Raw genomic sequence first — 24391 nt, 5'->3', positions numbered from 1 at the left:
AGTGATTTAATATTGAATATTCGGCCGAAGAGCAAAAAATAAACAAAACACCGAATAGTAACCGAATATTCGTTACAACTCTAAAATGTACCTAAACTGCAAGGAAATGATACATGTAGAGTCGATAATAGGTCCTCCTCGGCAATTCCGGAATGATTATATTAATAATTGTTGTATTTTGTCATTACGTGTGTGACAATGTGGTTATTTTGTTTTTTGCCTTTTAGGTGAGGTGTTATCCACTCTATGTCTATTACATGAAAGTAAATATACTCTGCCGTTTCCGACCTCTGATTATTACACATATTGATTGAACATACCTCTAAATGTATCCAGAGGTTATCTTCACATTCATAACATTTCATGCATTAGTGATTTTGTAAGATAAAATCACTATACCTCAAGTTTTGGTAACCATTACTTGTTGACTTCCACAATCCGTCGTAAACAGATGCAATTTGCGTTTGGAACTGAGAAATAGTAAGCATAAAAGACAGTTTAGCCAAGTACCTCGAATATTGTTAGACATATCATACGGTTCAATAGTTATAGATAGACAGGTTTATAACACCAATGTTCTTAAAAGTGTCGTCGTTGTGCGACTTTTTGCAGCCGCAGCATAGTAAAATTTGTTCTAATATCGTGTATCTGAGTGAGTTCAACGTACTTATATAACTGCCTATAGTACAGTCATCATTATATTCATGATCAAACTAAACAAATATACATATATACACATCTAAAGCGGTCTTATTATTTCAAATTCATTGACTAACATTGTTTTTTTTTTTTTTTAAATATTTCAAGCTCTGAATTTGTCGATTTTGTGCGTTTAATGCTGACTGTACTTTTTATAACCACGGTGGCTGTTGATATTATTTAAACGCCAATAAAATAAGCAGCCAACCACTACGCTATTAGGTTAAATTTTTGTACTGGTCTCTGTTTTTAGCATGTTTCTATATCTACATGTTCGTGTCTAAAAGTAGGCCTGCGCAATAATGGAGGATTTCTCATACACGTCACATTTGACAGTCTATACTTTATATTAATTATTTATACAAGGATCGAATACAAGAAAAATTTCTTCAATCCGGTTGGATTAGAACCAGCGCCTCCAGCACACCGTACTTGACGCTCTCTAACTGAGCTACGGAACAAACTAGCAGACCTGACGAATTTTAGTATGTTCTTGTTGGTTTGTTTTTGGTTTTTAAACTATAGTCCATTTGTTTAGGTACTTAACTAAATGTAAACAATCTTGATACATCTTTTTTATTAAAACATATACTTTACAAATCAGCAGGTATAAAAATAGGCATGCAATTTCATATGAACTAAGTGTTTGTATTTTGTATTTGAACGTAAGTAAAAATAATTTTATAAGTGTATATTGCATTAAATAGATATCTCAAGATTGTTTACATTTAGTTAAGTACCTAAACAAATAGACTAAAGTGAAGTAATTTCCCAAAAAATAATTGAATATCTTGATAGTAAAACATCATAATATAGTTTTACGACATTGGCAAGAAAATTGAGCGGTTCTATATAAACAAAAAAACCATTCGGTTACTACTACTACTACTAATAAAATGAACAAAACCACATCAAAGTACTTTCCATATGAAATCAACCGTAGTTCAAAATGCCACGTTAGATCTGTCAATGTAGATTGATATTCCGTAATTCGACCCTGCGGTTGCAGAGCTGTCCGTGCTTAATAGGTCATTACATGCCATTGCAGTTGACTTCGTATAACGCTACTCTATGAAGTACTTTATATACTATAGATTGGCTCTTAGAGGAGGCGAGGTAGTGCATTCATAAGTACCGGAGACTTGAGAAATAATCCTGCAAACATCTAAATATAAATCTTAGTTTTTACAAATCTTGTGATGACTTGGATTGGTGAGTCTGGTATAGTAAGGGCCAGTGCAAACTGGTGCTCGGGAAGGCAGAGGACATTGAATATTATGCTATTCTTGTTGTAATAAGGTATGAATTGCAATGCTCTTGAAACCGACCTCGGAGCATGTATATCCCTCTGCGTCTCAGAGCATTGAAATTTATACTTTATGGCAGTAGTAATAAAATATACATTGATAAATTTAATGTCCTCTGCCTTACCGTCCACTGGTTTACCTGGCTCTAATTTTGTTCTTAAATGTTACTACTATTTCTTCTGAGTACACTCCCTTGTAATTGCCCATGTTAATGCGCTTGGGGCTCAGTTTACATTGGTATGGAACTGAATTTTTGTACTCATAGCATAATAAGCTTTATGTCAATTGTGGAACGTACAAAGTAGATTTAAAAAAACAATATAATAATATCTAGTTTGTACGTTACACAATTGATATAAATTCATTATGCTGTGTACTTTAAAAAAAAATTGCTTCCATTCCGTTCTGAAACGATGTAAATGCCTTACATTGAATGAATTGTCTACTTTGGGGAAATAGCTCTTAAAGTTTCAGAAATTAAGTTCAAATTTGAAAAACAGAGTTTCGTTTAGTTTTGGTATTGTTTTCAATGAAAAAATTAATATTTTGAGTCTTTAATAAAAATAGCCAAAACAGAACAAACTATTTCTCCTTTCATTGTTTCACACGCCTATTTTGTGGTGATACTCTTGATTCTGCGAACATGCTGGAAACATAAGCCTTAACATACACTGCCAACTTAAACAGTAGACTGATCGCCTACCATTAGCTAGCATAGCAGTAAGTAAAAATTGCAGTTATAAAATGATCCATATGAATATATGAATAAGCTAAATAAATATGAAAAACTATAATAAATATACAATATTCAACTTCCATGGAATCTGTAGCTTCCTAATGGAAAGTATAATACGTTTTTCGCAGGTTGATTATTTTTAATTCAAAATTACTATGAAAATTTCTTTTGGTTCGGCTTTGCAAAGCGGAATTCTTAGAGATTATTTTTATATATTTCAATGTATCATAATTTTAAATATTTAGTTTCAAACGTGTGTCATTACAATATATTATGAATACAAATAAGTCGTGTTATGAAACACAAATACAAGATAATACAAAATTAGCAGGTATGTGCTATATTCAAGGGTTTATAGCATTACAGAAAAGAACAAATAATTTTTATTCCTATTCATTTTATTTTAATATTGATTTTTTGTTATAGCTTGTCTTTACACACGCCATATTTTGTTTTCCTACCTCTTCCATTTTGAACATCACCAAAGTGTCAGGGATGTATTCAATGTCCATTTTTAACCGTAAATAAAATGATTATTTCTAATTTATACATTATTTCTCTTATGTATTAAAAATAGTGCTATAAATCCCTGTTTTTTTTTTAATAAATACTGGCTTGTACCTAGACTTTAACGTCGTGTAAACAGAAATGCTTCCTATGTAGTGCTAAATATCTGAGACATGATAGTTCGTATAAATAAGTTAGATCCGTTGTGCAATGTAATATTATGTCGTGGAATATTACGGTTGTCTTATTTATGTTTTAAGTCAGTACGTATGCAATGTCGTGTTTTTGTTTATTGTTTTTTTTTGTAAAATGGTTACGTTTGAGCGTTTTTGACCAACGGGGACTTATTTTATTTACTTATTTAGCTATTGAAGTAATTTATACAATCTGTTATTGGAGTTTCCACACTTCTTGGTTTAACTGGTCTCTTTATGTTCATGTAATAAGAGCGTTTTGCTTTCGCTTGGATCGAAAAGGACAAAGCTTTTTCTGACCCGCTTAATGCGTGTTGATAAGTGTGGTGATTCCTTAAAACGCCTTACGTTAGTATATTACTAATGTTAATGACGATTTTCTGTATTAAAATTGTTTTAATGACGTACAAACGTAACCATTAAGACAAACGCAAGAGAATTTGTTATTATGTATGTGCGAAAATATTCCACTGAGTATCGATTTGTGTAAGAAGTTATCACCAAATAATATTATTATGAGTAAGTGTATGCATCGTCATTGTCAAGTAGTTGTAAGGTTTATAAAAAAGGAAGTATGTTAGCCATATTGCTGCGTTACTATTAAGCTGAGTATTCGTTAGGCAAAATTTGTTATGTGATTCTCAACTGTCGCTGTGTATGATGCGAGACGTGGGTCAATGTTACACGACATGGATCAGGGTGACTCGACATTATATCAAGTGTTTGAAGAGGACTTGTTATTCTTGTTAGTTTTGGGCACGTGAAACAAATATTGCCTAATAAATATTAGATATTCATAAAACATCTCAAGTCTCACAATAGTTCCTTTGTCATGTGTCATTTTAATGTTCATACTAGTAACGAAAGAAATGTAAAAGATATTCATTTTAAATATTGTATAAAAATAATTTATGAATAATTATTTGCTATCTCAAATATGATTTTTTTTTGAATAAACATTTACATACGAATTTATTGTTATTGCTTCATTTTAATATTAAGTTTCTTGACCCGTTAATTTCAAATGAATGAATTCATTCAATGTTAATTAATACATTGAATGAATTCATTTCATTCAATATGTATTCATGGCTTACATGTTCATTTTAATAATGTATTTTTACCTAAATTGTTAATTTTAACTATGAAAGTCGTACAAATAAATGCAATACGTGCAGAATCAAACCTTAAAAAATAAATATTTAGATGAGATAGTGGAAATGTTAACAAATCTAAGACGATTAATATTACGGCCGCGCACAGATGCGCGCCGCGAGTCTAGCACACCACTACGACGCATTGACGCTCGCGCTTTACCGCCAAGAACCTAAAAAAAAACAAAATTAGAAAATAAACAAATTAATATCTGTGGCGTAACTTTTCAACTAATGCTGTGACATGTGTATTATTAGTGTTGGATAATATTATTGTTGATTGAACAAAATGACAGCGGGAGCAGGAGAGGAACATGAACCTCTTATTTCGTCTTCAGTGGACAATCAACGGGTTGCTTTTGTTAATTCGCCTCAGGTAACGTGTCTATTTTTTACTTTTACACATTTCATAATTGATATCTATTTAAGACTCTTTTTGATAACAAATATTGGATTTGATTGTATAAATCTGTAAAACCTAAAAACTCTTTAGTATCGTAGATGTAAATTCTTTAATTAAACATCCAAGCGACAATAATGATATCGATTTATTATTTAGTTTTCGTATTTCCTATCAAGTTTTAAAAATACACTTATATACTATACATAGTTATGTTTCAGCATAAATTATTTTGTCGATATGCTTTAAAATTTGATGGCCTAATGGAAATCTACTGAGAATGTGAATCAATCCGGTTCAGCCTCCAAAATGTTAGACTCGATTGACGATTCGAAACAAGGATGCCAACTATAGCCTTCGGGCACTTGAACATTTAGCGTTTTTCTTTCAACATAAACGCGTTGTTTTTATGCTATTATTAGTTATTACTTTATTTAACGATATAAAGAAAAAATAAACAATCTTTTATTATCACTTCTCTAAACTAATATTAGGCTTTATTACCACTGTATAAAACGGCGCGCTTAAAAATATACTAAATAGTTCTACTACGGCCTGTGAAACCAGTAATACTGGTTTCAAAGGTATGCATTAAACTATTAGATTCTAAGAAAAATTTGGAAGGCAACTTGAACTTTAAATCGACGAACCGTTACTTTTGTAAGACTATAAGGTACCTATGTACTATATTTTTTTAGAGAAATGTCCGGTCCTGTATATAAAGGAACAGTAAACATTTTAAACATTGTAATTTTTTTTTAGGATATTCAAATTATGATTATTTTAACATCTGTAATAGTTACATTTTACAATTATTATCATTAAAATTGATTAATTAAATTCATATGTGATATTTAAAGAAACAACATTTTACATCTAGTTCTCTTGCTCATGTGAGTAAATGTATAACGTACCTCTACGTATACTTGTATGCTATTGTTTTCTTTCTAACTTCTATTTGTGTCTTTACAAATAATGAATTATGAAAAACACATCACCATAGACTTAAAAATTGTATAAAACGTATTGACCTTTTTTCGGTAGAGTCATATTCTAGCGAAACCTCTCCACTTATTTATATACTTCTACAAATAAATAATGAAGTACTTATATGGTTTCTAATCATATATTTGAAATTATTGCGATTTTAACATACATAAATCTTTTTAAAGGTTTTTAAGGCTTTAGAGTAGGCCTTTTGATCTTTGAATTGATATGTTTATTGTCTTCAATTCGATTCAATGGGCTATATCCGTCAGAGCTCTTATGCGTAGTCAAAGATAGTTTAAGGTGCCGTATCGAATCTAGAAGGACGTTAATCTTGAGAACATTTTGGTTGTAAGTCGTGTATTAATAGAAAGACAATATCAGATGAGTACCTACGTATTACGTGAATAAGTTTAGTGATTGTTTACCAAGTTTGGTATTGTTTCGATGTTACGCGATTCTTTCTGATATGCTTTAATTTTATTGTAGTAATTTATTTTCATCACAATTCACTGAATAGTCCATTCTAAAATTCATATTCGTATTACATTAAATAAAAAAAGTTATAAATTATAATTCACATCGACAACCAATGAGGACAACTTTCATTCGATGAATGCTACCCATTCGCATTCATCGAACATTGTCCTCAAGAACAGTCAAGCTGAAGATCCAATTAACCGGTTGTTAATCAGTTTCACCCCATTGGCAATATTGTCATCTGTACTTTGAATCTTAAAAAAACGCGGCAATACAGTGGCCCTAATCATTATTCGTGATTCATTTAAACTGTTCCACTGTCAAAAATGTCACCCTTTAAGGTCCTCAAAGGTCTGTTGCGGGTGTGACAGAGCGCTACCGGTATCACGTGTATGTAACACGATACAGTTCCGGCGTTCCGGTAACCAATACGGGTCCCTCCCTAATTCCGAGCCCTAATTCACACTAGGGCTTCTAACGTTACCACACTTTTATGTAATTGTTACTAGCTCAGGACGCGGAGTTAGGTAAACGGATTCGGTTATTGCACTTGAATATGTGTGTACTTTTTTAGTATCAGTAGAGTAGAAGTACTACCACGTTACCTATTTCTTTTTTTTTTTTTTTTTATAAAATATAGGTGCGCATTTGACCTCCATCTCACCTGATGGAAAGTGACGATGAGGTCGACGATGGAGCATGCACACCTAAATAATGCCTATTCACTCTCGCCTTGAAAAGGTCCAAGTTATAACGTTCAGGGAACAAGTCTGCAGGCAGGGAATTCCACTCCATAGCCGTTCGCCATATAAATGTGGAAGCGTAACGCTTCGTGCGAATCTTTGGAATATCCACAACATAGGGGTGGAACCCAAGCCTACGCCTAGTCCCCCGGTGATGGAAAGGGGAAGGCGGAATTAAATCATGTAATTCCATCGCACACTCTCCGTGATATATCCTGTAAAATACCGATAAGCAGGCAACTTTACGGCGGTGTTCAAGGCTCTGCAGCTTCGCCTCCACTAATTCCGAGTCACCTATAAGTCTCTTGGCACGGTTGGCTTGGCACGGTTCTGCCGCCGAGCAGTAATGTGAGTATTATTGCGGTCCGGTTTTGAACGATAAGGGCGCTGATAAAATTACAGGCACTTGGGAGTTGTTAACTTATATCTCAGGGTGATGGGCGCAGTGGCAGTGCCCCACAGATCTTTCTGATTTAAAACTCTGAACAGCACTGCTGGAACTGCTATGGACAGACGAGTTGCTCAGGCAGACGACTTGTTAAAAAAACTATTAGAGTGCACTGGTATCTTTACTCGTAAACATTTTACCAAAAAAAAATAATTAAAAAAAATCCCTGACTGAGTTAGCATTGTAAGCTTAACGTATATAACTACTGTTACATCTATGTCACGCAAGGCCATTTATTTCTTTGAAACTTTATTAATTACGTGCATTCCATTAAGAGACCATACTACCTCGAATGGTTTTAGTTGATTCCGCATAACAAAGTGTTGAATCAATCACTTTTGAAAAAATATATAATAAAATTGTGGATATACACTGATAACTATACGGGGTGATAACACGATTCCTAAAAATAATCACGATAGAAAAAAAAACCATTTATTCTATTATAAAGTGCACATACATTAATGATTTTTTTTATACCAATGAAACTAAATAGAACACGTATACTATGCGATATACATTTTTCAAATGGTTTTAATTTCGTTTATAAGGAAATTAATTCTGAAATCAAGCCAGCGTCCCTGCCGCTGGACCTAAACAATTTGAACCATATTAGTATGGGAAAAATTTTAATTCCAGCTGAGGCAGTATAGACTCTAAACAAGTTTTAACACTGAAGAACTCTTAAAACTCCAAGTAACCTAGTATTCGACAAAATGCTTAACGATGATTAAATATATCCTGAATATTCTTTGTCTTGTAATTGCATATATGTTGCATTTATTATCCAAATCGATACAAGTGGTGACCAACCCCTTTGGCGACGGATCGGATTCGCGACATCCCCTCCTAGAGTCTGCCCATGTGGAAAACACTAAGGTAATTTCACGTCTTAGTATTCATTTTATAAGTCATTAGCTACACTGGGCATTTAGTCAGAATTTTTAAGGGGAAGTGTTATGGTTATAAGGAGAAATAAGAACCTTTGAAATAAGAACCGTAACATAGAGTTTTTTTAACTAATAAGTTTAAAACTTTAAGTAAGTATACGCAGCATGATTCACGCTCAGAGCCTTGTTATTAGCGGGTTTAAATCGAATCAAACCCCATTAATGCCCGAAATCGAGTGCAAAAACTATTTACAATGAAATATTTGTTTTAAATCGAGTTTAGTTCAAATTTAATGTTATTATATCAAAAAGTTAATTGCTTTCTTTTCTGGACGATTCGATTTGCCTTTCTATTAAATCGATTCAAGAAAAATCGTTAGATCGTATGCACTTGAATCGATCTACATAAAAATCGAATCTTAATGTGCATCCTTAGTGGTGAGAATCCACACGATTGCAAGGTATTGTGTGATGATACCTCTTTTTTGTATAATAATGATTTTTACCATAATAATTTGTAATAAGTATTGTAATAGGAATTATACCAAATTCCGTAGTAGTTGTTTCTGCCCACGATTTTGGGCAGAAATAGATTAAAACCCCGCGCTCTGGGTAAGAACCCGCCTAAAACCCGTGCGGGTTGATTGGGTTTTAACCCACTGCACATCTCTGTTCACGCTACTCACGTACCTTACATCAATTATTTTCAATAATAAACTTATCATTATTGAACGATTTGTTTGTTAAAATTAGACACCCAATTAAAAAAAAAAGGTGATGAAAATAATTTGATTTTTTGTTACTGTGTAGGACGAAAGACAGAATAACTTTACAAAAAAGAGTGTGTTATTAAAAAAGAGTGTGTGAAAAATAGTTTAATTTCTTATAGGTAGATGTTTTTTCGTGTTACTATGACATACCCATAGCCAAGTTTCGAGAATGCGAGAGTTCAATTCCGATTATCTCCCAGCTTCTTTTTGACTCATATGCAGTTGAAATTGCAAATAATCACTTGCCAAAAGGGAGACGTAAAACATCGTCACAAAAGTTATGGATTGAAGGAGGAAAATCTCTTCGAAGACGTGTAGCTCTAAAGCTGAATAGGGCCAGCGTGATTGACTATGGCCTAAACCAGAAGTTCCTATATTTTTGTCTGATCGACCACGTGCCATTTTTCTGTTTTGCGTAGACCTCTCGCCCTTCTAATATTGAATTTGAAATGACACAGTGCTAGTGAGAAACTTTATAAATAATAATCTCAGTACAGAGTGCTAAAAGGACAGACCTCAAAAATCATCCATCCCCTCGTTTGCCACCCTAAGGCTCAACTCACACTGGCGCAGAGTCGTCGCGACACGCGTCGACGCGCGACGACGCGCTACCAAGCGTCGCCACTCGATTCCATATTTGCAAAACACAAATTTGTACCTTAATAATTGGAAAATATAGATAAATATGCTATAGGCGAAAAACATGACGCGCCGCGACGCTTCGACTCTGCGCCAGTGTGAGTTGAGCCTTAGAGGTGCAATATTTTTTTCAAATTCGAATAGGACTACTACTAAGGTACCCTCTTTCCAACAAAAAAAAGAATCATCAAAATCGGTTCACAAAGTGAGTTATCGCGTAACATACATACATACAAAAAAAGTATACACTCAAATTGAGAACCATTGAGAAACTCCTCCTTTTTTGAAGTCGATTCAAAAACAAATTGACATTAAGTTATAAATATTGATTTATCTAAACGAATATTTCATTTGTTGTGAAATGTGTTTATTATAAAATAACTGTGTAATGTGGATTATTCTATTTATGGAAACGTAAAATTTTGGTCACGATCTGCCTAAATGGGTTCCACTCCCGTGAATCCCCATTAACGTCTCATATATTCCGTATTGTTGTATCGCTGTCATGGATGGATGTTCGTCATGGTGGGGCGAAGTGAACCCCTACGGGTCGATTTAGACCACTTTGGGAATTATCGACCTAAACCCTATTCTTAAAAGATACCTGTGCTCAGTGAGACGTACTTAGACAGACGGTCTAAGTAAATAACAATAATAGAACAATGGGCAAGCATTGTTAGTGTAGCATAAGTCATAAATTCATAATAACACAGAAAACCGTGTCTTGGGAGACACGACTTATCAGATTGCATATACTGACTAGGTCAGTATGTGCATTCTGATAAGTTGAAAAAGACGTTTTACAAATACAAGGGTTGAGACATTCAAAAGATAAGACGGTTACAAGACTGTCTCTGTTTCGTACGCTACTAATTAGCTACTCATGCTAGTTAGCGCTTATGTGATTTATGTTTTTAACGTGCAACTGGTTAAGTTCGAAGGTATTAATCCAGAACATTCAGATCAGGACCAATGCAGAAAAGTTTGATTCCCAAATTAATCCTACCCGGAATCTAGCACAGGCCCTCTCCATTTAGCATCGACAGTTCACAACTTGGCATATGAATTTCTTTAAAATTCAAGAAAGTTATTAATGCAGTGTATATATAAAATAGAACTTTAACATTCAATTTGTCACATATGAAAACCTTGCTGAACAAAATATATAGCAGTAAGCGATCAACTCAAACAGGGGAGAGTCATGGGCGTCTGACTCGTCACACTTAAAAAATTAAAAGTTTAAGAGTTTTAAGTTTAACAAATAATGTCATAAATTTATATAAATAAATATTTGCGATTGTAATGCACATCTGGCTTCATGATGTTTTTATTTTAAATATGGTTAACCAAATGATTAGGGAGAAATTAGTCGAAGTTTGAGAAAAAACGAGTCAAAATATTCCACCCGTCACTTTTGAATGGCTCAAAAGCGTTTGCAAAGTCATTTAAATAAAATAATTCACCTTTAGTTGAATCTCAGTGTTTTCTTACGACGGTTATCATGATATTTTATTCTTCTACCAAAAGCTAGTGGTAAAATATGATGTGTGAATGAATGAAGTCCTTTTGCGTTCTCTACAACCGCACAAATGACAGTACAACATTTGTAGTCGTTATATTTTGTTTTTGGCTTTTTGCCAGTTTTATCTTATTTTATGTTGTTTTTTTGTTTTATTGTATTTTTATTTTGTTTATTAATTCGTTTTATTTTGTTTTGTTTGTCCCTGTTATCAAAATTTTTTTGTATCTATGTGTCGAGGCTTTGCAATAAATGTCTATTCTATTATATTCTAATCAAATTGTAGAACGTTTTCAAAAGAAATTAGTGTTGTTTGTCCTAAAGTCGCTGGCAACCACCATGGGACCCGTAGAGAGCTCGTAACGATGCTTTGTTTAAAAAAACTAAAAAATGTACGTGATTTTAGACACGAAAAAATCGTTTCATTTTCCAAACCCTAAGAACTCGATTTTTTTATGCTACTAGCCGTGGGGTCATTGAGGTCGTTTGATATGTACATAACCGCTCCTTAGGATGGGAATACGCCAACCAACGTGACACCCCGTGGCAGCGGTGGAGAAGTGACCTTAGCTTTACCACCACATAGAAATTATGGCGCCATCGGAATTGTGGAAAAAGTCACTTACACCTGGGCAGATGTCAATGCTTTCACAACTGAATCACGATCCAGGAATAGAAGCTTCTGGACTTTTTGGAAGACTTCTGATCGCATGTTCCAGCAAAGAAAACAGCTTTTAAAGAATGGTAAGAAAAAATTTTGTTACAAAAAGTTATTTTTGTATACCTTTTGAGAGATGTATTTTATAATCTAAACCTAAGTTGGAATATTTGTTTCATTGAATATCTTGATGGTTTTATAATCATGATAGTCATATATTTTTGGGAAAATGCTCCAATAGTTTGTTAATTTTATTATTATTGATATAAATATCAAATAACACAAAGAAAAAATCCTTCAATTTGACTGTACTCGAACGAGCGTCAGTTAATTGCCACACTGGGGCCCCTGGTCTTTCCAACTGAGACTCGGTTTGTATCTCAGTGGTGGGTGGCCCCGATGTGGCAACCGACGGTGGTTTGAGTCCAGTCAGTTCGAAACTTTAAACTTTTTTTTAAAGTCTCCCGTAGTTTGTGTCATCCACGAAGATCTTACGTAGTCTCACCCATCTACAACCTATGACTTTGACAATGTCCTCTACACATCTTGCTGCATAATTTCTGCATCTTGCTACTCTTTAATCCCTTATATAATTTCATTTATAATTCAATTCGGGACTTAATCGTGTATAAAAAACATATTTTATTTACCTCGTCGATTCGGAAGTGTTGCAACGTCCATGAACTCGAAGGGACTCAATTTCTACATAAACCCTTCGAGACCATGGACGTTGCAACACGAGGTAAAACGAGGTAAATGAAAAGAGGCGTCACGAATTTAAAATGAAATAACGATCGCATTTTGTTAAATCTGCTCGATTTGATTATCCTTGAGCGTATTTGCAATCTTAGTACATGTTCTTTTACATTGACAATAGTAATAGGAAGTTGTACCTTACGTTTCGGAGAGCGGTGTGGTAGGTAAGTGCGAGAACAATTACATCTGAATTGAGGAATCGATACTTAGGACTTTAATTTCTAAGATACGTACATTTGAGAATGTTTTGTATCAAAAACACATGTACACGGTGAGTAATAACATCGTGATGAAAGCTACATGCTGAAGAAGCATACCACAATCCTTGGAAAACGTGTGAAGTCTCCAACTCACATTGGACCAGCGGAGTATGGTCTAAATCGTGTCCTTAGAGGTGACCCGTGTCCAACATTGGGGCGTATGTTTGGCAGGTTGCTCACGCATCTCTGTGATGAACTTACATTTCAATAATTAGTATTTCTCTACTAGTCAATGGAGCGGCATACCCAGGCGAACTACTTGCCATAATGGGATCGTCAGGAGCTGGAAAAACAACACTCCTCAACGCCCTCACCTTCCGGACTCCTAGTGGAGTGATATCCAGTGGAACCAGAGCCCTGAACGGGCAACCAGCCACGCCAGAAGCTCTATCAGCCATGTCGGCTTATGTGCAACAGCAGGACTTGTTTATTGGTACTCTGACAGTTAAAGAACATTTGATTTTTCAGGTAAATTATAATAGAGCATATTTAAAATTAAATTTATAATAGACACGCACTCTCTATAATTTGTTACATACATTCATTTTTTCATATTAAACAGGCATTAGTTCGAATGGATCGCCATATACCGTATGCGCAGCGCATGCGTCGAGTTCAAGAAGTTATTCAAGAGGTAAATAAAGTATAAATACTATTTTGATATTTCTTTTAGTATTTTTAGAGACAACATATGCTTGTTGAATATTCGAAAAATCCTATTTAAAACATTAATTTTCAGTAAGATAAACTTTTTTTGGTTTACCCGCAGTTGGCCCTGTCAAAATGCCAGAACACAGTGATAGGCATTCCCGGCCGGCTTAAGGGTATCTCGGGAGGTGAAATGAAGAGGCTCTCATTCGCTAGCGAGGTCCTCACCGACCCTCCTCTCATGTTCTGCGATGAACCCACTTCAGGGCTCGATTCTTTCATGGCACAGAACGTTATTCAGGTTTGCAGACTACTAATAAGTATGATAAGATCATAAAAAGTTGTGACATTTCTTCTTTTGCTTCCTCTAATTCAACAATGACAAAAACAGTTAACTAGAAACTTACGTTCTTTTAAAATATTTAGGTGCTCAAAGGTCTAGCTCAAAAAGGCAAGACAGTGGTCTGCACGATCCACCAGCCGTCTTCAGAGCTGTATGCTATGTTCGACAAACTGCTCATAATGGCTGATGGCAGAGTCGCTTTCCTCGGCTCCCCTGATCAAGCCACCGATTTCTTTAAAGAGTGAGTAATTTATGTCCTTTCGAACAGAAAAATAGTCGCACTGGCAAACAGGTTAACGCTTTTATTCTCCATATTATTCACACAAGGCTCGGTGCAGCTTGTCCAGCGAATTACAACCCCGCAGACCACTTTATCCAGCTGCTAGCCGGTGTGCCAGGTCGTGAAGAAGCCACGCGTCACACTATCGATACTGTGTGCTCTGCCTTTACTAAATCTGAACTCGGCTGCAAGATTGCTGCTGAAGCTGAGAATGCTCTATACCATGAGGTAAGTTTTTGGCAGTGATGTTTGTAGCAGTGTCGCAATGTGTGGATGTCGATCATAATTTGTAGTCTGAACATTATCATGCTTAATATCTGCAAAGCTAGCGATTTTTGTTGAGTTTATGTGTAAACGCTTAACTTCTCAATCAACTAACCAATTCATTAGGAATCTCTACGTATGGGACTAATAGGAATAAAAATAAAAAACATTGAATTTGTAACAACAAATTTTTTTAACAGCCTCCGTGGCCGAACGGTTACCATACCACGCAGAGGTCTTACGTTCGATTCCCGGGCCGGGAGAAATATTTGTATGACCTACAATTATTTCGTGAGTTTGGGTGTAATTTGTGGTTGTCTATGTGTGTGTCGATGACACCCGCGACATACGATTTCCTTAGTGCGGGGCTATGTTGAGTGCGTTATGCGTTATTATTATTTTGGGTTACAATTGTTCCATGTGAAACTAAGTACATGGAACTATTGGGAATGAACGCCAATGCGCACCTGTCCTTAGTTTTCCCGAACATATTTAAAAATGATACTGTTATTATTTTTATTTCCTTTACGGCCACGTCTAACTGACTCTTAAAAAGCTCGAAACTTAAAAAATAGTATACTCAATGTTAAACCCGAAAAAAGTTTCATTTGAAAAAATAGCAATTACGATTACTTGATATATTAAAAAATCGACATGCTAATCACTCGCTTGATATCATCATCAAAATCGTCAAGCAACAAAAGTATAACTTCTTTCCTTATAGCGAAAGATATCCGGCGGCTGGGCAGATTTGCCGTGGTCTAGCACCGCGGCATTGCGCGTACGCCGTTCGCCATACAAGGCGTCGTGGTGGGCGCAGTTCAGAGCGGTGCTCTGGCGTTCTTGGCTCTCCGTTACGAAGGAGCCTATGCTCATCAAAGTTCGCTTTCTGCAGACCATTGTGAGTGTTGTTAATTGAAATATTTAAATTAAACTTTAATGAAGGCTGATATCTCTACTTTCAAGATATTATTTCAGTAATGTTATATATGTGTGATATTGAGTATATTGTGTTATGATTTAAAATCACACCTTAGGTGTAACAAGGCCACATCTGCAAGATTACACCTTTTCAGATGAGAGATTTAAGAATTCTATGAACGAAGTTAAGTTTTTTATGCTTAGATAGGAGTTAAAAATGTCACATAATAGTATACGGGGTTATTTTTAAAATACTAACAACCTCGCGGGCCTATATTCCTAACATCATAAACAACAACCTATGTTTCATGACTTTTTACAAAACATAATAAACTTTTAAGTTTGTGTTGTACTAGCTAGTCTTATGAATTTCATATTGTTTTTATGACTTTTATGTGACAAAAGCACTTTTGACGTACGAACACATGTAGCATTATATACCAAATGATATGGTCAAGTATCTGGGAAACATTTGCGCGCACAAATGTTCGGAACTGTGATAATCTCAGTAGAGAGTACTAAAAAAACCGACCTCAAAAGTTCGTGGAATTACATCTATTTGCTAAGTTTTATTGAAATCGATTACCGGAAAGTGCGCGAAACCGGATTCACCCCTAGTTCGCCCTTAGAGGTATCTTATCTATAGAGGTACATATCTCCTTTAAATTTAAATGGGACCAATACTGAGGTACCCTCTTTTCAACAAAAAAAAAAAAGATTCATCAAAACCGGTTCACAAATATCCAGTTACTATTGCGTAACATACTTACAAAAAACGCAATCGAATTGAGAATCTCCTTTTTTCAAGTCGGTTAAAAAAAGAAAAAACTGCTGAGCTTTGGTAAAGAATCTATATTCCGCCTAGTACTTTTGCCGAGGCAATTCTCCTGAATTTCACAAATTTTGCAGATGGTATCAATATTGATCGGCGTGATTTACTTTGGGCAGCACCTAGACCAGGACGGGGTGATGAACATCAACGGAGCCATTTTCATGTTCCTTACCAATATGACTTTCCAAAACATTTTTGCTGTCATTAACGTAAGTGTCATTCTTCTTTTTTAAAGTGTTATAGCTTCATCAATAAATCGATGATTTCGCCAAAGTCAAGATTAAGGAAAACTAGTTTTAAGCACTGCAACTGTTATGAACAGGCGTGTCGCTTACCATCAGGTGCACGACTTAGTTCGTCCCGTCACTTCGTATCATAAAAAAAGACACACGTTTATTAGCTAGAATTTGACTGGCGATTTTTGAAGGCAAACTTCACTAGAAGATCTACAACAACAGACATCACAAACATTTACAAAATATTGCAGAAAGAAATTGTTAATTTTAATAAATTAAATTCAATGCTCTAGAGGTTTACTTGACGTGAGCTATTTGATTAAGTAAGGTTTGAGGATAAAATGGTTTCAAAATCAAAAGGAAAAAATACTTTACACCCCCTGTTACTAAAATGATCTAACAACTTTTTATCTTGTACACACCAATAATACATACCACAGGCACCAGGCTATCACACTGTCGACCTCTCCATTTAGATGCATCCGCTCTCCCACTCTCTAGCTCCACCGCTCATTGCAAAATAATTAAGAGGAATATTAATCATAATCAAACAAGCAGAGTTACTCAATATTAAGTCACAATATACAAGGTGTTAAATTAATTGTGTTCCAACTCGAAGTCAATGATTTGACCCGGTAATGCGAACGACTTTAACTATGGAAACCACTAAGTATCGAAAAAAAAATCGGTTGGGTCACACTTTAAGTTCATACCATCTGAACCAAAACATATTTTTATTTATTGAAGCATACATAGTAAAATCACAGTTACTGTGTATTATATCTACATGGGCAGTTCAAACAGTATTCTATTGATATGCATGCAAAGTTAGTATTAAGTAATAAACGTTAACATCCTGCCATTAATAGCAGAAATAGTGTGTGTCTTGTGAATGTGTGCGTACGCATGGGCCTGTGCGTGAGCATGGGCGTGTGCGTGTGTGTGACTTGTGAACATAAATTAACACCTGTGTATAACTAATGTCTTTCTCTTACATTAGGTATTCTGCTCCGAACTGCCAATATTCATACGGGAGCACCACTCAGGGATGTACAGAGCTGACGTGTACTTCCTTTCAAAGACCTTAGCGGAGGCGCCGGTGTTTGCCACCATCCCGCTGGTATTTACCACTGTGGCCTATTACATGATCGGGTTGAATCCCTCACCGGAAAGGTTTTTCATAGCATCGGGCTTAGCAGCTTTGATTACTAATGTTGCAACGTCATTTGGTAAGTTTGTATCTTTTTTACTCATTGAAATTACTGTGTGATAGTAATAAGTCGTTTAAAAATTAAATATACCCAAGTCCTCCATCCGTTCGTAGTCTTCGTAGTTTTGTGATATTTTGGATAAATAAATAAAAACATGTAAAAACAATCTCAATTTAAAATTTCACCCCGAATGAGGGCAATAAAATTCAATGATGTAGTAAGTAACCTAGTAGCACCTTAAACTGCATTTTAATGGATTTATAAAACACTAATTTCTTTACCGGTTCGACTAATAAAACAAATGCGACTCATTTAAAACACTGTAGTATTACACAATGAAAAGTTATAATTTAACGATGTTTACAAATTGCTTTTAACTATAAACAGTTAATAACAGAAAGCACTGTGAGACTAGTTAATTATTAACACAAAGTAAAATTCCTTCTATTCTAATATCATCGACAACCTCCGATCTGGAGGGGCTTGCACACCGGTTTACATGGTGTCGCCATTTCTGAGGTCTCGGAATCGATCCCCGACCGGGTCAATGTAGAAACAATACATTTTCTATATTGTCTCGGGTCTGGGTGTTGCCGATTGCCATAATACAAGTGCTTTAGATACTTACTTTGGAAACAGAGCAACGTATATGATGATGTCTAATGTTTTTAGAAACAGTAGAGCTTCTTGTGAAAGAGTTCGTCTAGGAAAGTACTGCCACCTGACCTATTTCTGCTGTCGAGGCACTAATATAAGCATTTGATACTGCACTGGTGAAGTTAAAGGCACATGGCACTGTGCCCCTCAGATTTTTTCATGACCACAGATACTGATTCGAATCCAGTCAGCTGAAGGGATTGTATATCAGTGAGCCAGCGAATAGCTTTATAGTTGGAGAAATGTAACAAATGGTTTTTACTAAATTAATTCTAGTGTGGGTATTCTGGATCCCTACCTACGAAGTTGATTTCTAACTCTGGTCTCATTATATAGGAAAATTCCAGGTTCGAGACCAAGTGTGATTGTTTGACGCTAAATCTAAATTACCTTAGGAATACGAGGCAAACAACAATCGCGCCTCTTCCAGAGAATTCTCGCGCAGTCTAGAATTCTATATTTTTATTATATATACTAGTGTCGTATCTAGTTTGTTTATTTTTTATTTTTTATTTGTTAATCCTTTCAATTACTTTTTACAAATAAAATAAGCTTCTTCCAAACCTCACGAAATTTTATCGGGAGAGTTTGGTTTATGTAACATGTGTCACATAAACACATGAACATTACATTCAGTTACCAACATGACAGTTTTTCAATATTTATCTACATTGCATCTAACAAAATATTACATAATATTTTTTATTATTACACAATTGTAATAAAGTTTATTATATTACGTGCATTTTGGGTACAAAAATTCGTTTCCGCTTAATGTGTACATTGTGCCTTAGTTTACGGCTGTGACACGGTAAGGTACCTTGTGGTTAAAAAAATTACGCTCTAGTGACAAATTTCATGGGAACATTTTTTCAATCGGTCAATCAATTGATCGAAGATACTACACGTAATTTGATATAAAAACAGTCACGCTCTATAAACGCTTTCAAACAAACGCCGCCCTACAGAATTTTTTACAGTCGAAATCAAACATCCATTTACAACTACAAAAGGTTAAAAAACGTAATTAAAGTACAGTTGCTTGGCGGTAGAAATAAGTTTGCAAAAGAAATAAGGCCTACAGTAGACCTTATGTGACATACTTAATATATGCGAAGAATTTCTCGCGACCGCAAGATCTCAGATGTCGGTGTAACGTTAACCTACGGTTAATGTACTCTGGTTTATATTTCGTAACTTTCCAACGCAGATATTTACCTTGTAGACCCTGAATTAAATTAAACCGAAATGTGATGTTTTGTCAAACTTAATTACGAAAATCAAGTTTCTTCTTTACCTGACTGAGAAGTACTGAGATAGACTGCTCAATAATAAACATTGGATTTATTTTGTAGCGTTGTTATGCCCGATCTCGTCGTGCCAATCCAGTCGTGTAACGTGGGGGTGTAGAGGGAGCCACGGCCCCGGGCGATACAAAAATGGGGGCGGCCGAACCTAAGTAGTCAAAATTACTTTTTTGCTTAAAAATTGTAAAATATATTCCTCTACTTGAAAAAAAAAGATATCCTGAACAACACAATTTGTAATCGTGAAAATAGAGGGGGCAGCAACTTTAGTTTTGGCCCCGGGCGGCTAAATCGACGCTACGCCACTGTTCCAAACAATCTAAATTGGAAAAAAAAATTCATTGCGTGACTCAATACACAAAAGGCCCGGTGCGCGAGTTATACTTGCACAACAATGTTATTAGCATTGGCCAAATTAAAGCCGACTTGAAATCAGTTTTCCTAAATTTGATTTCCAATCGACTTTTATAAGTATTATTATTGCGAAATTTTTAAAGATTAAAACGCAATGTAATAATAATAATATGCCAAAACAACCACACTAATTATCTGATCTCAAATTAGGAAATTTCTGTACTGTGAGTACCAGTGTAATGCAATTTACTCTTTTTTTATACACCTGATGGAAAATGATTAGGAGAATGCACACCTAAATAATGCCCATTCACTCTCGCCTTGAAAGGTCGCTTAAATGCTAAACGGCCGCATGTCAAAAGTTCGCTTTTTTACAGGAGAGGCGACTAAAGTTTTCGACCTCATTTTTTAAGATTTTAATATTGTTTTATTTTTAAGTACCCATGTATTTATACTCAAAAGATGCGTATTTTAAGTCTCTATAAATTTGTAAACACAGACACAACTCACAAGAGGACTGTTTAGCTCAAAAGTTAGCCGTTAACGAAAGTGCAGAATGCCAAACAAAAAAAAATGCGTAATTCCGTTGTTCATAATGCTCCGTGTAGTATTATAGTTTGACCGTTTTTAAATACATTTTTGCAATAAAAACCTTTTTGAAAGTTTTTGTTAAGCGGCGGTTTAGCATTTAAACGACGCCATGAACCAATTTAAAAAAGTTTATTTATTTCCCAATGCAAACCGTTGAACTACCGATGTCGTCGAATATCTTTGCATACTCATTAAAATAACCACTGAAGTCCGATTTAAACATTTCAAATTAGTATGTTCAGTGTAGCATTTTAGTAGCAGTAGAGTTCCTCGTGAAAGAGTTTGTGCACGGAAGTACTGCCACCTTATTTTTTTCTGCCACCAAGCAGTAATGTGAGCACCATTGCATTCCAGTTTGGAAGGGTAGGGGTACTGGTGATTACAGGCACATGGGACTTATCAGGGTAACAAACGCAGTGGCAGTGCCCCTAAGTAAAGCTCTGATTGGCACTGCAACTGTTATGGATAGGCGTGTCGCTTACCTTGTTCATCCCGTCACTTGGTTTTATAAAAAAAAACATAATCTTTATAGGCTACCTGATATCTTGTGCCAGCAGCAGTGTAAGCATGGCTGCGTCTGTGGGCCCGCCTATCATCATACCTTTCATGCTGTTCGGAGGCTTCTTCCTCAATTCAGGGTAAGTATCTTCTGTTTGAACCCACGGGCTACGTAGTTATTTATTTGTTTTATTTGACTTCGTGAACCAAGTTGAGCAAGACGTGCGATCGCCGCACTTAGCAACAACAGCTGCTTGTAACATCGAAAAGGGCATGTCGAATAATATACGAAATAAATATCTTATATTTTATATCTAGCTCTGGAGCAAAGATGCCTATTCGCCCAGAAGATGCCTATTCAATCGCACCTTAAATATTATTCGGGTTGAATGAGCTCGGAAACAGTCGCAAGCAGGGAATTCCGTTCCTGGGCTGTGCGCATATTAAAAGATGATATTTCATTAATTTCAACATTGTTTCTTCCTCTAATCACAAATCTACACATCTTACATTTTTTCAAGGTCTGTCCCGCCATACCTAGGCTGGATATCATATCTCTCCTGGTTCCGTTATGGCAACGAGGCTCTGTTGATCAACCAATGGTCTGGTGTTGATTCCATCGCGTGCACCAGGGAGAATTTTACTTGTCCGGCTTCAGGAAAAGTTGTATTGGAGACTCTAAGCTTTTCTGAGGTAAGAACCCTGTGAAGATGATTGTTGTTTCAGCGGGTAAACAAGTATTGTTGTATAATATCAGTTCCTGACGCAGCGAGAGTTGAAAACGATTTGTTGCTTTGGTACTCAAGGAAAAGCGATATACTCTAGTTTTAGGGCAGGAAACCGATATGCCCATCATGCTTATTTTATTTCATAACGTACTTCTTACGTAGTTAAGTAGCAACAGAGCTCCATAAGAAAGAGAACCTTACCTATTTTTCCAAGCAGTAATGTGCTGGTAAAATTAGAGGTACTTGGGATTTGTCAATTCTATGTCTAAGGGTGACTCAGATCTTTATGATTTACTTCGAGTGGTACTGCAATGGTTATTGTATACGCGTGTCGCTTACCACAATGCCCATTACTTATTCGTCCCGACAAATAAAAAGTGTTATGTATGGGACTCGAGCATTCTCTTTCATCGCTACCGTGCCAAACCAAAACACTGTAACATCAAAAATAGCATTCTGAGAAAAGGCTGCGTAAAGGATATTTCGGTATTTTGTAATTTTTGAGGTTAATAACATAAAAAGATACATTTAATTTGATATTAAAGTATTCTATCTAGCCATTATTGTTTTACTTTGGAAATTAAGTCATTTCTATTGCAAAAGAAATACATTTTCTTTTCCCTCGTTAACAGCCGAAAGATTCTTGTTATTATTAAATTACAAAACACTATGTTGAACCTTGCAGTGTTTTGGCTTGACACGATAGAATGTCGTTTTTTTATTGTTAAAATCTGCGCCGCAACAAATGTTAGTAACCCCCCGCTCCTGAGACATTTGCGCGATCTGAGAGTTTTCCTAGTCAAACCAGTACTTTCTGTGTCATGTCAAAATAATTTCTAAATTTTAAATGTTACAGTGTTGTTTAGTTTTTGATGTCTCATTCAAAAACATCAATACCACCAAAGTTGAAAAGTCAGGGCCTAGATCAAAACATTGTAAGTGACTTTACAGTGTATGGTTTCACACGGCAGCTGTTTTTAAGTAAAATAAAATATAAAACTTCCCTTTGAAAGCGTAGGACTTATATCGTTGTCAATATATCTTAATCTTACACAATGTCAATTATAAAAACAAAGCTATCACTGTACAGTTACCATCAAAATTGGTACTCATTATTAAATAACTACGATAAGATTCAATGAATGAATGTATTTTCGAGTCGGAAATGTTGACCCGACCTCTTAAAGACAAATTGTCACCGAAGTATGAATTTTTTTATTGTCGTCGTCTTTATTTTACAACTTTGGCTGAATGAATGGACTTCAGAGGTACTTTTACATTTACACGGGCATAAATAGCATCGGATACGGGCCAGCTTCATAGACGTGACGTTATAATAAAAATAGACATCCGACTTGGACCACATGACTTAAAATTGCCTACTAAAGGAGTCATTACTCCTATAGACACGGGATCGAAAAAGGCGATCAGAAAAAACTTTATGGCCTTATCTATATGTATCTATAGATGAGAGATAAAGTACCATAAGTCCATATTTTGGCATTTAGATGTTTTTTACAAACATTGCTTTAGAATATCTAGCATTCCAAAGCAATATTGTAATCATGCAATGGTAAAGAACAATTAAGTCCTATCGTCGCGACGATAATAATAATAATTATTTGTCGTTTGTTTTCATTTAATATATTTTATATGACCTAAAGATTGATTTTAAAATGCTTAATTAAGAACCTCATTCCCTTGAAAATGCTCTGTAGTAAAACTATTCTATTTTACACTTAGAGTATTACTACGTCCGATTCGTATCAGGGGGGCTACTCTCGATCTCCGACCGACATCCGTCCGATACAATTACTGCCAAATAAGCAATATTCGACAAAATTAAAAGACATGTATCCAGTATGATGCTTCATTCGCATCACGCGTCTTTTCATTTGGTCAAGTCAGTTCCGAATCTGAGAAATGACGATCCGAAATGTCACAAGTGTCCGAAGTTTAATATTATCTTTAGGTGTACAAGCGATATTCGTAAAATTGAGAAGTGTTTAGCTGTTACATTGCAAGCATTGATTTAAGACGAATTGAATTTAAGTGGACATTAGTGTTTTACTGGCTTTTTTAAAATTTTCTTTTTCATTCACACAGGACGATTTCAAGATGGACGTCATAAACATGGTGCTGCTTTTCATCGGGTTCAGACTGCTGGCTTACATCGCACTTTTACTGCGCACGCGTCGAGCAAAATAAAATTATTGTTGGTATAAGGAAACGTATCGAAAGTTATATAACTTTTTTATTTGTTGATATTGTTTTTTATTTTTTTTATTGATTACAATTCCTATAAATATTGCTATTTACTTGTTTTTGTTTTATTATTTACACAAGAACTACTTTACAAAGTATATTTAATGAT

At 35.2% G+C, this 24391-nt stretch overlaps 1 protein-coding gene across 1 annotated transcript; it reads left to right on the top strand.

Annotated features, from left to right (window-relative positions):
- The first annotated feature begins 4847 nt into the window (after positions 1–4847).
- LOC113237209 (protein white) lies at positions 4848–24350 on the top strand. Its single transcript, XM_026473548.1, has 13 exons — positions 4848–4973; positions 11986–12217; positions 13377–13615; positions 13710–13781; positions 13917–14096; positions 14222–14379; positions 14466–14646; positions 15407–15583; positions 16513–16644; positions 17672–17900; positions 21324–21429; positions 21811–21982; positions 24124–24350. Exons 1-13 carry the CDS (start codon positions 4887–4889, stop codon positions 24223–24225), a joined length of 2067 nt encoding a protein of 688 aa, XP_026329333.1. The 5' UTR covers positions 4848–4886; the 3' UTR covers positions 24226–24350.
- The last annotated feature ends 41 nt before the right edge of the window (positions 24351–24391 follow it).

Source organism: Hyposmocoma kahamanoa, unplaced genomic scaffold (assembly GCF_003589595.1).
Source record: "Hyposmocoma kahamanoa isolate Upper Pololo Valley unplaced genomic scaffold, ASM358959v1 93, whole genome shotgun sequence".
Taxonomy (NCBI): Eukaryota; Metazoa; Arthropoda; class Insecta; order Lepidoptera; family Cosmopterigidae; genus Hyposmocoma; species Hyposmocoma kahamanoa.
Note: the sequence above shows the minus strand (reverse complement) of the source record. Positions and strands in the feature narration are given on the sequence as shown.

Bases quoted from the DNA above. Each gene is read 5' to 3' on its own strand.
- LOC113237209 (XM_026473548.1), top strand. From the start codon at position 4,887: ATGACAGCGGGAGCAGGAGAGGAACATGAACCTCTTATTTCGTCTTCA. The intron at 4,974-11,985 runs GTAACGTGTCTA...ACCGCTCCTTAG, and splicing joins CTTTTGTTAATTCGCCTCAG to GATGGGAATACGCCAACCAA. The intron at 21,430-21,810 runs GTAAGTATCTTC...CATTTTTTCAAG, and splicing joins GGCTTCTTCCTCAATTCAGG to GTCTGTCCCGCCATACCTAG.